A 15,959-nucleotide genomic window follows, 5' to 3' on the forward strand; every position below is an offset into this window, starting at 1 on the left:
ATGGCAGGTTGGATTTGAGTGAAACTGTCCTTTAAGTGGATCTGTCCTGTACTATTTCTGTTGTGTTTGAGCTCTGGTGACTCATAAATAAAGATTTCATATTCAAGCTGCTACAGTTTGTTTGTTTGTTTGTTTGTTATTGTTGTTGTTGAAAGTGAAGATGGCTCAAAGATGTTTATTAGACACGAGGACACGAGGTCTCACTCTGTCGCTGCTGCTGTGAACAGAAACTCTCAGATGGGTAATCAAGATACTGATAATAAAGTTTCCTCTTGGAATGAATAAATATAAAGAGATTATGACACAAAATTAGTGAAAAAACTTTATTGGTCGAATAGTTTTAGTTCAAAGAGGAGAAGAAACAGTCGTTTTATACCCAGTGGAGCTGCACGTTCCTTCTCATCCATTAAAAAAAAAACAAACTTTATTTATCATCAAATAGTATGAACAAGTGAAAAAGGAACAAAAAAACAGACATGACAAAGGCACACATCGAAATGATATAAGGACAAACATTATCAAAATATTTAGATAAATAGTAGATAAATAATATAAGAAATATAGAAATGACAAAATAAATAAGTGAATACATTAAATAAATAAATAGGTCTAATAAAAGAAATAAATTATAAAAAGGAGATAAAAAAAATATCTATAGGGCAAGTTATAATGGCGGACAAGTTCACTGAATGTAATTTGAATAAAATTCAATAGCTGATAAACATTTTTTGTTGGATTCAACATGTGACAGAGACTCAAAATATATTTTTAATTCAATTAAAAATAGTGGGAATGAAGGGGTTGCCTTGGAGATTTTGACTTTATGTATATGGAATTTACCTAGTAATATGAAGAGATTAATTATGTAAAAGTTATTATTATGAGAGAAGGTTTTTTTTTTTCAAACTTTATTTAAAGTTGTAGCAACAATAACATTTCAGTCTTTCCAGCTCACATTCTTTACAACAGTAACAATAAAGTTATAATTATGACAGTATAACAAAGGTTAAGCAAAAGAAAAAAAAAGAAAAAACAATCAAGTTAACAATAAAGGAAAATACATTTTGGTGACAGACCTCGTATCCCATTAAAATTACAATTATAGTTATTGTGACAGATTATTTCTGAATGTAGGCCTATGTTCATTATTGATATACATTTCTTGTTTGTAATTAAATTAAGAGACTTAAAATAATAATCAACTTCAATCAAAAACAACTTAAATGATGGTGAAGAATTCTGAAATTTACATTTATGAATATGAAACTTCCCCAATAAAATATAAAGGTTTACTATAGACTATAGTACATAGTTTTTTTTTCTTTGAAATCAAAATGAGTGATAACGTTCTTTCTTCCCCTCAATGTTGATTTTGTGTTTTGTTTTACATAATATCTAATTCTCAAGTAGTTCTTTCCAAAATGTACTACTATATGAACAACCATAAAACAAACGGGTTACATTTTCAAGTTCAATTTTACAAAAGGTACATTTGTTATCGATGTCAAGAATCTTGGGGTTTCTTCTCGTCCATAGACGATCTTCGTCGGGCTCCGTGACGTCATCACGCAGCGGCTCCAGCTGTACGTCAGTAGTGGCTGGTTCTCTCCAGAGGAACCGACAGGTTCTGGAGCAGCGGAGCAGCGGAGCTCCGGTCCGAACCGAGACCCGTTAACCCCCAAACAGAGCGTCGATCTCCGGGTCAGAACCGGACCGAACCGGACTGGACCGGACCGGACAGGGAGCCCCGGCGCAGAGAAGCGGAGAGAAGCGCAGAGATCCCCGCTCAGGTTAGTGTGACCCTCGGCCTCTGTCCGGTCGGTGCCGCTGCTGCGACCGTCTGGACCGGACTCGAACCTGCGGACTCGAACCTGCGGGCCGCTGCTGCAGTTTAACCAGAAACACTTTGAGTTGGTTTTAAACGTCGAGGCTGCAGCTCCGTGTTCGTTGGTTAGCAGCAGAGGCTAGCTAGTTAGCCAGGTGTATCACGGTTTCCAACGGCCGCGGCTAGTAGCATGCTAGTTAGCTCTGGTGCTAGTAAACTTTGAGGAGCAGTGAGGCTGCGGCCTGCAGCTGCTGACACCAGCTGATCACCTGCTGATCAGATCGATCGATCGACTCATCATCCCGATAGTGAACAGAGGTGAAGTGCACGTCACAGTTTGCTAAAGTCCACGGTGACGTCACAAGAAGTCGAGCTCGAGCTGATCAGTGAGAAAGAAAAGAAGCAAAAAAGATCACGTGAGATGTGTTTTTACTGTGCTTAGGTGATAATTGATGATTAATCGATGGTTATTGATATCAGAGCTGTTGATTGATGAATTTGTTGGTTTGTTTTCACATGAAGACATGAACATGTTGTTGTAAAGTGTGTTTAGGTGTGTGTGTTGTGTGAACACACCTGAGTTACCTGAGCTGAAGGGGGAGGAGCTTCCTGTCACATGACCTCACCACAGAGAGAGTGTGTGTGTTGTGTTCATGCAACAGAACACACACACACACACACACACACACAGTGAGGTGTTGATCTTTAGCTGACCTCTGACCTCTGACCTGCAGCAGATCAATATTGATGAGGTCATTGAGTGTTGGTTCAGAAACACGTCGCTGACAGACTATTGATCTGTCTGTTGACCGATCGCTTTCGAAGACAGAAAGCTTCCCAACATTAGAAGTGACTTAAAGGGATACACCAACATTTTTTTTCCCGTGTCTTGCCTCACTCCCGAGTCCATGACCAGCAGATAGACACCATCCTTTCCACTGTGTGTGCAGTAACAAGGGAGATAGAGCCGTATCGCCCGTAATTAGCTTAGCTCAAACACTGGAAGTGTATGGGTAGTGTTAGCCTGCCTCCACCTAAAGTCGCTAATTAGCTTAGCTCAAACACTGGAAGTGTATAGGTAGTGTTAGCCTGCCTCCACCTAAAGTCGCTAATTAGCTTAGCTCAAACACTGGAAGTGTATAGGTAGTGTAATGGCGCGTTTCCACTAGCGCGCTTCGGCTCGGCTCGGCGCGCTATTTGCGTGTTTCCACTAGCATGCAGTACCTGCAACCAGGTACACTTTTGGTATCACCTCAGCCCTAGCGTTACTAAAACGTGACGTCAGCCGACTGCCTTCCACTGATTGGCCGATGAGTGTCGTCACTGGAAGTGTCATAACCGCACGACGACCGACAACAGAAATGTTCCTGCTGAACCCTGTTATTACCTACGTGACTTTATTAAGTTTTAATATTTTTTCATGCGAGAAAGTTACTGTTTAGATCCCCAATGTGCGGTTAGTTTATCCAAACGACGGCTGTTTAGAAGTTTGCCCCAATGTTTTTGGGAGAAGTGAAGCTCCAGGTCCGAGCAGCGACCGCGACATCATAGAGGCAGCAGCTGGTCTGCTGAGCTGCTCCGCCGGCCAGCCTACCACCGTCACCCCGGGGAGAAAACCACCGCTAATTAACTTCCCCGATGGCTTTTAGAGGTTTACCACCAGTTGATTAAACTCTTTTTTTAGGGGATAAATGTTGGTCTCATTGATGAAATCTAACAATTGTGGCTGTAGCAGAAGTTTGTTTGTGGTTAGACAGAAGAGCAGCACTGCCTTGGGGTCTGTACGCACAGAAAACACCACATTTACATCAATAAATAAATGTTTTACAATGAACCAGGCCGATCTCGGAGCTGGCAAGACTCTCCGGTAAGGCATATTGAACGGTTAAATGCCGTTAACGGGACGAGAGCAGTCAAAATGGCGGTTTAAAGCTAGCTACAGCGAGGGTAGGTTCACTTCCTGTTTACAAAGTAAAAGCACCAATTCTATCGTAATGGCTTTCCTTATGATAAAAGGCAACAGGTATTTTATTTTGTGAAGATAACTGGAAGTGCGTTGCTCACTACGGCTAGCTTTAGTAACGCCAACAACAAAATTGTAAACAGCTGGTATTTTGTCAGATTTTCAACACGTTGGGGATCTAAACGACTACTTTCTCGCCTGAAAATGTTTCAAATGTTGCTAAAGTTATATATTTACAGAGTTTAGAGCGTTGCTCGGTGCCATGTAAATGACGTCACGGCGGCACTAGTGATACTCAGTTGTAATGGAAACACAACCGTGCCGAGCCGAGCAGCATCGAGCCGAGCCGTGCTAGTGGAAATGCGCCATTAGCCTGCCTCCACCTAAAGTCGCTAATTAGCTTAGCTCAAACGCTGGAAGTGTATAGGTAGTGTTAGCCTGCCTCCACCTACAGTAAAGTCGCTAATTAGCTTAGCTCAAACACTGGAAGTGTATAGGTAGTGTTAGCCTGCCTCCACCTAAAGTTTAGTTTATTATTAGTTTATTAAGGGACAATGTGCAATTACATTAATCATTTAAAGGAAAAAATGAAAAGATGGTTGCACCAGATTTAGCTCCCAGCTAATTTCCATCTGTAGTCCCTACACATAACATAAAAATAATAAAATACACAGAATACAAGCTATTATACAAAGATGAGGCAAAGTCGCGAATTAGCTTAGCTCAAACACTGGAAGTGTATAGGTAGTGTTAGCCTGCCTCCACCTAAAGTCGCTAATTAGCTTAGCTCAAACACTGGAAGTGTATAGGTAGTGTTAGCCTGCCTCCACCTAAAGTCGCTAATTAGCTTAGCTCAAACACTGGAAGTGTATGGGTAGTGTTAGCCTGCCTCCACCTAAAGTCGCTAATTAGCTTAGCTCAAACACTGGAAGTGTATAGGTAGTGTTAAGGCCCCCACATACTCAGGCGTACTGTGCGCGTACTGTGAGCAGCGTGGACGTTTGAGGTTTCATAGTCGGGCGTACGGTGTCACATTAAAAACAGGTCGATGTGAAGATTTCCTGCCGAGTAGTCTATTGTGTGACACCGAGTACGCGTACGCGGAGTCCGCGTGGTCGTAAATATTGAACTTTGCGCGGACGGGTCTGGTGGACGTCTGCACTGAGTCTGCCTGGAGTACGTGCGGACGTCCGCGGAGTCATGTACGCCCGAGTATGTGGGGGCCCTTAGCCTGCCTCCTACCTTAGCTGAAATCAGCAGTCAGAAGCTGATTTAATTTTAGCTCTAAACTCAGTAAATATATCACTTTATCAACATTTCAAACATGTTTAGGAGAGAAAGTAGCCGTTTAGATCAGCAGTGTGTCGTTAATTTGTCTAAATACCAGCTGTTTACTATTTTGTTGGGACGAATTCGGCGCTACTCAAGCTAGCCGCTGTGACCAAGGCACTCCCTGTTACTTTCACAAAATAAAACACCCGTTGCCCTTTACATACAGAAAACCATGACGATAGAATTTGTGCTTTTACTTTGAAACAGGAAGCTAAGCTACCCTCGATGTAGCTAGCTTGACGAAGATCGGCCCGCCGGTTTCCGTTTAGAGTTGCTGAAGAGTTTCTCTGATGACTTTAGGTGGAGGCAGGCTAACACTACCCATACACTTCCAGTGTTTGAGCTAAGCTAATTAGCGACTTTAGGTGGAGGCAGGCTAACACTACCTGCCCATTGCCATAACCCCTATAGTCATAGCAGTAGGTTTGTTACCTTTAATTGTCGGTGCAAGCTGTTTTTAGAACGGCGGAGCAGAGCCGTGAGCTGCTCAGAGCTACGCTACGGAGGCTCATTATGGGATTTCTTGGTTTCCCTCATCAAACTCATCAAATACACAATCCAACAACTCCACAACGCTCTGGTGGACAAGTTGTGAGCTGCACATTCACCACGCTATGAGATAATAACACAACGTTACCACACAGAGTTGTTTTAGAGGGAAATTCATGCTAAACCGCTGATGTGCGTTGCCTTCAGGGACAGTTTTTCATCAACAGTCTCTGTATTTCCCTATAGGAGACAGGAGATAGGAGATAAGGAGGTAGGAGACAGGAGCTAGGAGACAGGAGCTAGGAGACAGGGGATAAGGAGATATTACTGCTTAATGAAAAACCGACTTTTGAACCAAATAATCGATTTTCCTGAAGAGATAACAGGAGAAGTTACAGAATATTCCTTTAATCCTCTGTGTTTCTTTTGTTTTCCTTACCGAGTTGGGCTTAAACACTCAGACTCAGTCCTGTTCAGACTTGTTGTTGAGTCAAACAGTTTTCAAGATAAATTTCAACCACAGAGTTTCAGCAGCTTCTTTGGTGTGTGAGACAAAGCATAGAAAACCTGTTTGGTTGGTCTGAACACACACACACACACACACACACACACACACACACACACACACACACACACACACACTCAGGGTGTGGTTGTGTGTGTGGTTGTGTGTGTGTGTGTGTGTGTGTGTGTGTGTGTGTGAACAGGATGAAACAGTTTCAGAAGAGTTTTATTTCTCTAAATCACAGAGGAACTGAGACTGAGCTCCGACCAATCAGAGGCCGGGGAACGGTCACATGACTCAGCAGCTGTGATTGACAGGTGCCGGGTCCAGGTTGGTGTGTGTGTGTGTGTGTGTGTGTGTGTGTGTGTGTGTGTGTTTGGACATTCCAGACATATTGATCGGCCGCTGCCTTATATAGACACAGGGGGAGAATCCTGGCTGCTGATTGGCTCAGACAGACACACACTCAGTGTAAGCAGAGCAGAGTGTGACAGCAGCTGTTTGGTGTCACTTACACACACACACACACACACACTGTACCATATCAGCAGAATGTGCATTGACACTGTTCAGTATCGTCATGACGATATAACTCATCTTTAAACCCCCAGTCTGTAACTTATTTGTCTTTTTCTGATCAAAAATCAAACATGTCTTTCATAAATCTGTATTTGACTGAAGGTGAATCACAGCTGCATCCAAATGAAAGCTTTCTGGTTCCTTAGAATGAGTTGGTACAAGTCGTTACAAATACGACGCACCGAACCGAGGCGGCCATGTTGCATCGTGACCGTAGGTAACCACGGAAACGGCCTGTTAAAACTGTCACCACTGTGTAGTGTGAGGAAGGACGGAGGCACCGGTGTTGCATTCAGGTGCAGTCAGGCAGACGGCCGTCGGCAAACCAACCGGATGTCATTTTACTAAAACAATACCACATCACCATGACAACATGTTGTCAGGGACCACTTGTTTATCCTGTTACATGCAGCGTCTGTTGTCTGTCTGACGTCTGCCCCATTTCATGTGAATGCAACATCAAGAATACGTTCAGATATGCAACCGCACCGCTAGATGCATACATGGGGAATTCCAAATGTTATACATATATGTTTGTGTTTTCATGTAGCCTATATCTCGTTGAACTGAAAGCTGAAAATAAAATATTCTAATCGTGCAGCCCTGATGATGATGATGATGATGATGATGATGATTGTGTGTCTCTGTGTGTGTGCAGGGGTCCGACTGAAGGTGTGAGCGATGTGAAGCTGAGGGACCAGAGGAGCAGCACCAGCCAATCAGCACGCAGCCTGGAGGTGAGGTGCTACACCGGTCACTACTGCATTTATTTGGTAGCTACACCGGTCACTACTGCATTTATTTGGTAGCTACACCGGTCACTACTGCATTTATTTGGTAGCTACACCGGTCACTACTTCATTTATTTGGTAGCTACACCGGTCACTACTTCATTTATTTGGTAGCTACACCGGTCACTACTGCATTTATTTGGTAGCTACACCGGTCACTACTTCATTTATTTGGTAGCTACACCGGTCACTACTGCATTTATTTGGTAGCTACACCGGTCACTACTGCATTTATTTGGTAGCTACACCGGTCACTACTTCATTTATTTGGTAGCTACACCGGTCACTACTTCATTTATTTGGTAGCTACACCGGTCGCTACTTCATTTATTTGGTAGCTACACCGGTCACTACTGCATTTATTTGGTAGCTACACCGGTCACTACTTCATTTATTTGGTAGCTACACCGGTCACTACCGCATTTATTTGGTAGCTACACCGGTCGCTCTGGGTCGCTGTGGTAACGGCGATCCGTGACTGCAATGCATGATGGGATATCTTGCTCCGGTTAGTGACCATGGGATGTTCACTACATTTGGCAGTGAATTATGGGATAGATTCAGTCACTAGATAGTGAACATTAATAATCACTAAACATTCAGACACCACTACAACAACTGGTCACTAGAGAGAGAGGAGGGGGGGTTTAGGACACAGCCTTGGTTATTATTGATTATTAGTGTTGGTTGCTACGGTAACTGATCGTCTCCTGGGGCCTCATTTATAAACTCGAGATGGTGCAAAACATCCCATAACTGAACTGATGATGTCATGTGATGTTCTCTCTCTCTCAGCATCATGAAGCTCGTTCGCTCTGAGTTGCGGTTGGACGCCGCCGGTGTCCCGACGCCATCCCAGCGGAGCGGCGGCGGCCTGTTGAAGAGCTGCGGCGGTAACCATGGCAACGTCGTCAGCAGCAGCAGCAGCAGCAGCCGCCTCCCCTTCAGCGTCATCTCCACCAACACGCTTCGCTGCGGCGGCGGCGGCGGCACGACGACGAACGGCGCCGTGACGACGTCGCTGCGGCTGAAGACGTCCAGAGTCGCCCTGAAGCTCCGCCCCCAACAACAACAACCGTCGCCAACGGCAACGCCAACGGCAACGCCAACGCTGTCACGCTGCGAGAACGACCCGCGGTTCTACCAGACCGCCGCCGCCGAGGATGTGGACGTGGACGCGCCGCCGGACGTCTGGACCGTCATCAGACCGGGACACGTCCGCGAGAAGATCGCCATGTTCGCCTCAGAGGGCGGAGCCAGAGGCAGCGAGGTCATCAGCAGCAGCCCGTCGTCGCCGCCGGCAACCAACGCCACCGCCGCCGCGTCGGGGCTCGGCCGCGCCGCCAAGGCCAAGGGCAGCTGGGACGAGACGAGCCGCGCTAAACGCCGCCGCCGCTCCGGAGGAAACAACCAGAACCAGCGCTCTGACTCCGCCCCCCGGTGCGGCGGCGAGGCGGTGGCCGTGGCGGCGGCGGTTGTTGCCGTGGCGACAGAGGAGTCTGAGTCGTCGTCGGAGTCGGAGCAGACGGTGTCGGTGGTGGAGATGGTGGCGTTCCTGGAGCAGCGGGCGAGCGAGCAGCAGCTGGACTGTAAACCGTCGCTCGCTCTCCAGCCCGACGGCGTCCGCGTGTCGGACATGGTGGCGCGGCTGGAGGGGGCGGGGCTAACGGGCAGCGAGGGGGCGGGGCTAACGGGCAGCGAGGGGGCGGGGCTACGGCGGCGGCCCGACGGCGGCGGCGCTCTGTCTCTGTCCCGCAGCAGCAGCCTCAGGAGGTCGGTCGGACGCGTGCTGCTCGCCGCCGCCGCCACGGCAACCGACTGCAGCGCCGCTCTGACATCACCGGTGACGTCATCACCACCAGTGACATCGTCGGTGACGTCTGAGGCGTTTGAGAGTCCCGGCCGGGAGCCAATCAGCTGCTTAGAAACGACCTCGTCCTCTCAGGGCGATGACGAGGTCGAGGTCGTTGTCGTGGCAACGCCCCCTCAGCGCGAGGAGGAGGCGGAGCCTGTCCCCGGCCTGTTGTTCCTGTCGGAGCTCCGCCCCCTTCGCCACAGAACGACGCTCCACCTGCGCCCCGCCCCCTCGCTGCCCGTTAGCCCCGCCCCCGACCTGCTGGACGGCCAATCAGAGAAGAGGAGGAGCGGTCAGAGTCCCGAGGCGGCGGATGCGGCGTTGACGGCGGCGGAATTAGCGGATGCGGCGGCGGCGGCGGTTTCAGTGTCGTTGTCGCGGCGTCCGTCTGTGTCTGCGTCTGCGTCGGCTGACTTCCTGTGGCGGCGGCGGCGGCTGCAGCAGCTGTTGGAGCCCCGCCCCTTCCTCTCGCTGCTGCCGCTGCACCTCCTCCTCGCCGTGCTGCGCCTCCTGCCCACGCGCAGCCTCGCCGCGCTCAAGTGCAGCTGCCGCTACTTCCGCTGCGTCATCGAGGACTACGGCGTGCGGCCCGCCGACTCGCTCTGGGTGTCCGACCCCCGTTACCGCGACGACCCCTGCAAGCAGTGCAAGCGGCGCTACGGCCGCGGCGACGTGTCGCTGTGCCGCTGGCACCACAAGCCGTTCTGCCAGGCGCTGCCCTACGGCCCCGGCTACTGGATGTGTTGCCACGGCGCCAGCAGGGACACGCCCGGGTGCAACGTCGGTCTCCACGACAACCGCTGGGTGCCGGCGTTCCACAGCATCAACGTGCCGATCTACAGGCGCAGCCATGACGACGACTGAGCGACCACGACGCAGACTGTAGCTTTAAATGTGGGCGGAGCCAGAGGCCGGAGGGGGCGGAGCCTCGGACAAGACTCCTCCCCCTCCTCCTCTTCTTGGCTCGTGACATCACAGATCGTGGTCAGTTGGTGAGCTGAAGACGGTGACGAGGTCGTTGCGTTCAGCCGCTCTGATTGGCTGCTGCTCTGAGGGGGCGGGGCTTCTCTGCACCTTCTTTGTGTTTACAATTGTACATAAAAATGAGAGTTTATGAGTTTTTTTCTGTTTTGTTTCTCGGTCCTGAACATGAACGAGTTCCTGGTCGTGATGTTTTAATTCCAGATGTTTATCAGGAAGGGGGGAGGGGGGAAGAGGAGGAGGAGGGGGCGTGGCCTTGACCGTCTCCGAGACAACGACGATGATGATGATGCAATAATATGAACCTGGACTTCAGAGCTTCTAGAAAAAAAGACCGAAGTGTGAGGGTGAAACTGGGACCGTGTCGGTGTGTGTTGCTTCTGCTTCCTGCTGTTAAAAGATGTTTTGCTTTAATAAAGTGCTTTTCTCAATGGTCCAAACCACCGCACGACTCACCTGTTGTTATTTACCTCTACTGTTACACACCAGACACACTACTCCTCTGATACGCTGTTTATTTTGTTAAAGGGGTCCATGACCAGCAGATAGACACCATCCTTTCCACTGTGCGTGCAGTAACAAGGGAGATAGAGCCGTATCGCCGTAATTAGCTTAGCTCAAACACTGGAAGTGTATACGTAGTGTTAGCCTGCCTCCACCTAAAGTAACTAATTAGCTTAGCTCAAACACTGGAAGTGTATGGGTAGTGTTAGCCTGCCTCCACCTAAAGTCACTAATTAGCTTAGCTCAAATGCTGGAAGTGTATACGTAGTGTTAGCCTGCCTCCACCTAAAGTCGCTAATTAGCTTAGCTCAAATGCTGGAAGTGTATGGGTAGTGTTAGCCTGCCTCCTACCCGAGCTCTAAACTCCGTAAATATTTCACTTTATCCACATTTCAAACATGTTTAGGTGAGAAAGTAGCCGTTTAGATCAGCAGTGTGTCGTTAATTTGTCTAAATACCAGCGGTTTACAATTTTGTTGGGACGAATTCGGCGCAACTCAAGCTAGCCGTTGTGACCAACGCACTTCCGGTTACTTTCACAAAATAAAACACCCGTTGGGGCGGAGTTTAGCTCAGTTGGTAGAGCACCCGCCCCATGTGTTGAGGCTATAGTCCTCGCTGCAGGCGGCCCCGGTTCGAGTCCCGCGTCGGACGGCCCTATCCTGCATGTCATTCCCCCCATCTCTGCCTCCCATTTCCTGTCACACTCTCAACTGTCCTATCAAATAAAGGCATGAAAAGCCAAAAAATATACTTAAAAAAAAAAATAAAATAAAATAAAACACCCGTTGCCCTTTACATTCAGAAAACCATGGCGATAGAATTTGTGCTTTTACTTTGAAACAGGAAGCTAACCTACCCTCGATGTAGCTAGCTTGAACCAAAATAAAGCGTCTTTGCTTGAACCCTCCGTTTTGACCGATCTCGTCCCGTTAGCGGCATTTGACCGCTCAAGATGCCTTACCGGAGAGTTTTGTCAGCTCTGAGACGAAGATCGGCCCGCCGGTTTCCGTTTAGAGTTGCTGAAGAGTTTCTCTGATGACTTTAGGTGGAGGCAGGCTAACACTACCCATACACTTCCAGTGTTTGAGTTAAGCTAATTAGCGACTTTAGGTGGAGGCAGGCTAACACTACCCATACACTTCCAGTGTTTGAGCTAAGCTAATTAGCAACTTTAGGTGGAGGCAGGCTAACACTACCCATACACTTCCAGTGTTTGAGCTAAGCTAATTAGCGACTTTAGGTGGAGGCAGGCTAACACTACCCATACACTTCCAGTGTTTGAGCTAAGCTAATTAGCGACTTTAGGTGGAGGCAGGCTAACACTACCCATACACTTCCAGTGTTTGAGCTAAGCTAATTAGCGACTTTAGGTGGAGGCAGGCTAACACTACCCATACACTTCCAGTGTTTGAGCTAAGCTAATTAGCGACTTTAGGTGGAGGCAGGCTAACACTACCTATACACTTCCAGTGTTTGAGCTGAGCTAATTAGCGACTTTAGGTGGAGGCAGGCTAACACTACCTATACACTTCCATTGTTTGAGCTGAGCCAATTAGCGACTTTAGGTGGAGGCAGGCTAACACCACCCATACACTTCCAGTGTTTGAGCTGAAAGTGAGAAGGAAGGAGATGAGGAGAGAAAGAGAGGAGGAGCAGGAGGCTACGGAGGCTCATTATGGGATTTCTTGGTTTCCCTCATCAAACTTATCAAATACACAATCCAACAACTCCACAACGCTCTGGTGGACAAGTTGTGAGCTGCACATTCACCACGCTACGAGATAATAACACAACGTTACCACACAGAGTTGTTTTAGAGATAAATTCATGCAAAACCGCTGATGCACGTTGCCTTCAGGGACAGTTTTTCATCAACAGTCTCTGAATTTCCCTCTAAAACAACTCTGTGTGGTAACGTTGTGTTATTATCTCATAGCGTGGTACAGCTCACAACTTGTCCACCAGAGCGTTGTGGAGTTGTTGGATTGTGTATTTGATGAGTTTGATGAGGGACAGGGGACCTGGACCGTGAGCAGCTCACGTCTCTGCCCCGCCGATCTCAAAACAACATGCATCGATAATTAAAGGAGATGAACCTGCTGCTGTGACTATAGGGGTTATGGTGAGAGGTGGATCTGAATAAATGTTGAACTATCCCTTTAACTGAACTGGACCTTGAATGCAGCACAGTAACAACCTGTCCACAGGTGTAATACCAGGAGTTCTCCAGCAGGTGGCGACGTGTCACTGGGATGGGAAATGTTACAGAAAGAAGTTTTGATTCAAAACTCATGAGTTGAGAAAGGTTTTTTACATAAATTAAATGTTGAGGTGGTGAAAAAAGAAAAATAAAACTTTATTTTATTTTAATTTCATCACTGTAGTGGACAACAGGACTCTATTGTTCTCTAACGTGCAGTTTTTTGATGCTTCTATGTGCTTAGAAATGTCAGTTATAGGATTTTCATTCTATTTTATCAACTCCACTATTTACTTTTGTGATTTCATCATATATATTTTTCCTGAGACGTTATTTCATAAAACATTCAGACTTTTTAGAGACAAAGAGAAACAGGCTGCAACCGGCTTGTTGTCCATCCATGAACAGTTTTCATTGGTTCATTATTATTTACAGTCAAGAATAAAATCATGGGATGTATTTACTTCCTGTTTCTTCTTCCTGTTTGAGGGGATTTCACAATAAAACGACTTAGAGTGTGTGTGAAGATGAGTTGGACTCAGACATGAGGTTGTTCTTCTCCACGTCCTCTGCTCTCAGACAGGAAGTGGATCAATAACCAATAATCAGTCAAACTTCTCCAGAAGTTCTGATGAAACAGGAAGTTTCTGTTGTTCAACTCAATTTCCGTGGCCCTTCAAAATAAAAGCCCCAGTAAACAGAGAATCTGCTGAAGTTTCTGAGTCTAGTTGTGTTGCTGTTGTGTTCACATTCATGTATTCATTCATTCATTCATTCATTCAGAAGTTTAGAGAAGGTTCAACTAAGTTCACCTGTAAAGGTTATAGTGCATTAAAGGTGCATTCTGACATTTAATCCAAAAGCCAAACATCTCGTATTGTGTAAATGTTGGTTGTCAACATAGCTATTGTATGTTGTGCAACTGTGTGTCTGTTGTGTAGCTGCAGCCTGTAGTTGTGTAGCTGCAGTGTGTAGTTGTGTAGTTGTGTCCTTTCTGAGCTGCTCCAGAAATAGCAGCAGGATCAGGTTCCATCAGCAGCTTCATGTGTTTCTACTCGTTCTAACGCAGTGGAACCAGCAGCTGCTCAACCTGACCCGGACTCAGACCTGGTCCTGGTCCTGGTCCTGGTCCTGGTCCTGGTTCTGGTTCTGGTCCTGGTCCTGGTCCTGGTCCTGGTTCTGGTTCTGGTTCTGGTCCTGGTCCTGGTCTGACTCACTCTGGACTCCCTGGACGCTGTCACAGCTTCTCACCTTTTATGGGCAGGAATTCAGTTTCCACCGAGTCCTGGAGCTGCTGGACTCTGCAGGTCTGGACTGAGACGGAGAACTGAACTGAACCGGACCGACTGGTTCTGGACTGAGATGGACCCGTCTGACAGTCCAGAACCTGTTGAACATGAGGTCCAGCAGACCGTTAAAGGAGAATTCCGGGCAAATTCGACTGGGGGCTGTATGTTCCTAACGTTTCAGGTCTAAAAGAAGGAATCTGAAGGTTTTCAGTTTAGTTGCTCCTGTGTTGTAGCCAGACCCTCCAGACTATAGACCAGAGCGGCATCTTTATGCAAATGAGAATGACTGATGCATCCTGGGTAATTTAGGGGCAGCATTGTAAAGTTCAGCCTAACTGGCTTGACAAACTAAGTAACAAAAAGTTGTCTATTAACAGGCTGTTTCCAGACAACACTGAGCCAAAACCTCCCGGTGATTCCACCAAATACGTGTAGATGTCTGGGTCAGACATTTCTGGCCACTGTGTGGAGTCATTGATCACTGTGGGAGGATAAAGGAGCATACCGTAGATTCATTCATTGTAGTTTTTCAAGATAGCGTGAACGGTGGGTTTCAAAGAGGGTGTCAAAATAATGATGAGACATAGTGCTACAAAAGAAACACAAAATAAAACATTCAAATTGGTTGTTAGTTAGTCTACGCTCCATCAAAACACAAAAAGCCACTGAGGGCAATGTAAAAATGCCGGGCGCTGCCCCTAAATTACCCAGGATGCATCAGTCATTCTCATTTGCATAAAAATGCAGCTCTGGTCTATATCATTAACATGTCTAGTCTGGCAACGAGCAAAGAGCAGGATGACGTTAGCCTGACGAGCCAATTCAAATGTATGTCGTCATGGCGTTAAGCCGCCCAACGACTCTCTAAACAGATAGAGCGCTGTGATTGGTCAACACAAACGGTGTTCCAGACTCAAAAAGTTCCTATGGCTCGTTTCTAGACCCACCTACGGAGCAAAGAGATCTGCTGCTGCTAGGGGGCAGAGAGATTTATAGGCTACCTGTTTTGTGGTAGTTATGGTCTGTCCCCGCGTCGCCACGGCAGCGATGAATGGGAGCGGATTGAAGTTCTGCTGCTTAGGCTGTTTCCATCCCTCAAAGCCACAGACAGCGTCAGATGGAGACTCAAACATGCACCAGAAGTTTATTTACTTGAAGCTTCAAGTCCAGAGTTGATATTCCTGTGTTTCTGACACAAACGGGAGCTTCCCACTGCACCTGAACACACCGAGCGTCAACTTGGGTCTCGACTCCGCCAGACTTTGAATCAGATCTAGTTTTACAAACATGTCGGCTTGTTGAAGTAAATAAACTTCTGGCTGCATGTTTGAGTCTCCATCTGACGCTGTCTGTGGCTTTGAGGGATGGAAACAGCCTAAGCAGCAGAACTTCAATCCGCTCCCATTCATCGTTGCCGTGGCGACGCGGGGACAGACCATAACTACCTCAAAACAGGAGACATTAAACTGAAAATCTTCAGATTCCTTCTGTTAGACCTAAATCCTCCACCTGTTCCTAACTACCATGGTTAGGGGTCGTTTGCATTCAGAAACGCCTCCAATTGACCATATATGGTAGCAACAATCCCTTTAATAATGCGTGAATGGATTTTTTCCCCCCCACACAAAAATCATGGCCAAGAG

General features: G+C 47.2%; 1 protein-coding gene across 1 annotated transcript; it reads left to right on the forward strand.

Moving 5' to 3' along the window:
* The first annotated feature begins 1,566 nt into the window (after nt 1-1,566).
* On the forward strand, nt 1,567-10,745 carry fbxo34 (F-box protein 34). The gene is made up of 3 exons (XM_085768141.1): nt 1,567-1,790; nt 7,352-7,430; nt 8,280-10,745. Exon 3 carries the CDS (start codon nt 8,284-8,286, stop codon nt 10,201-10,203), a length of 1,920 nt encoding a protein of 639 aa, XP_085624267.1. The 5' UTR covers nt 1,567-1,790; nt 7,352-7,430; nt 8,280-8,283; the 3' UTR covers nt 10,204-10,745.
* The last annotated feature ends 5,214 nt before the right edge of the window (nt 10,746-15,959 follow it).

The sequence above is a fragment of the Trachurus japonicus genome, chromosome 22, assembly GCF_045865225.1.
Source record: "Trachurus japonicus isolate A0001 chromosome 22, Traja_1.0".
Taxonomy (NCBI): Eukaryota; Metazoa; Chordata; class Actinopteri; order Carangiformes; family Carangidae; genus Trachurus; species Trachurus japonicus.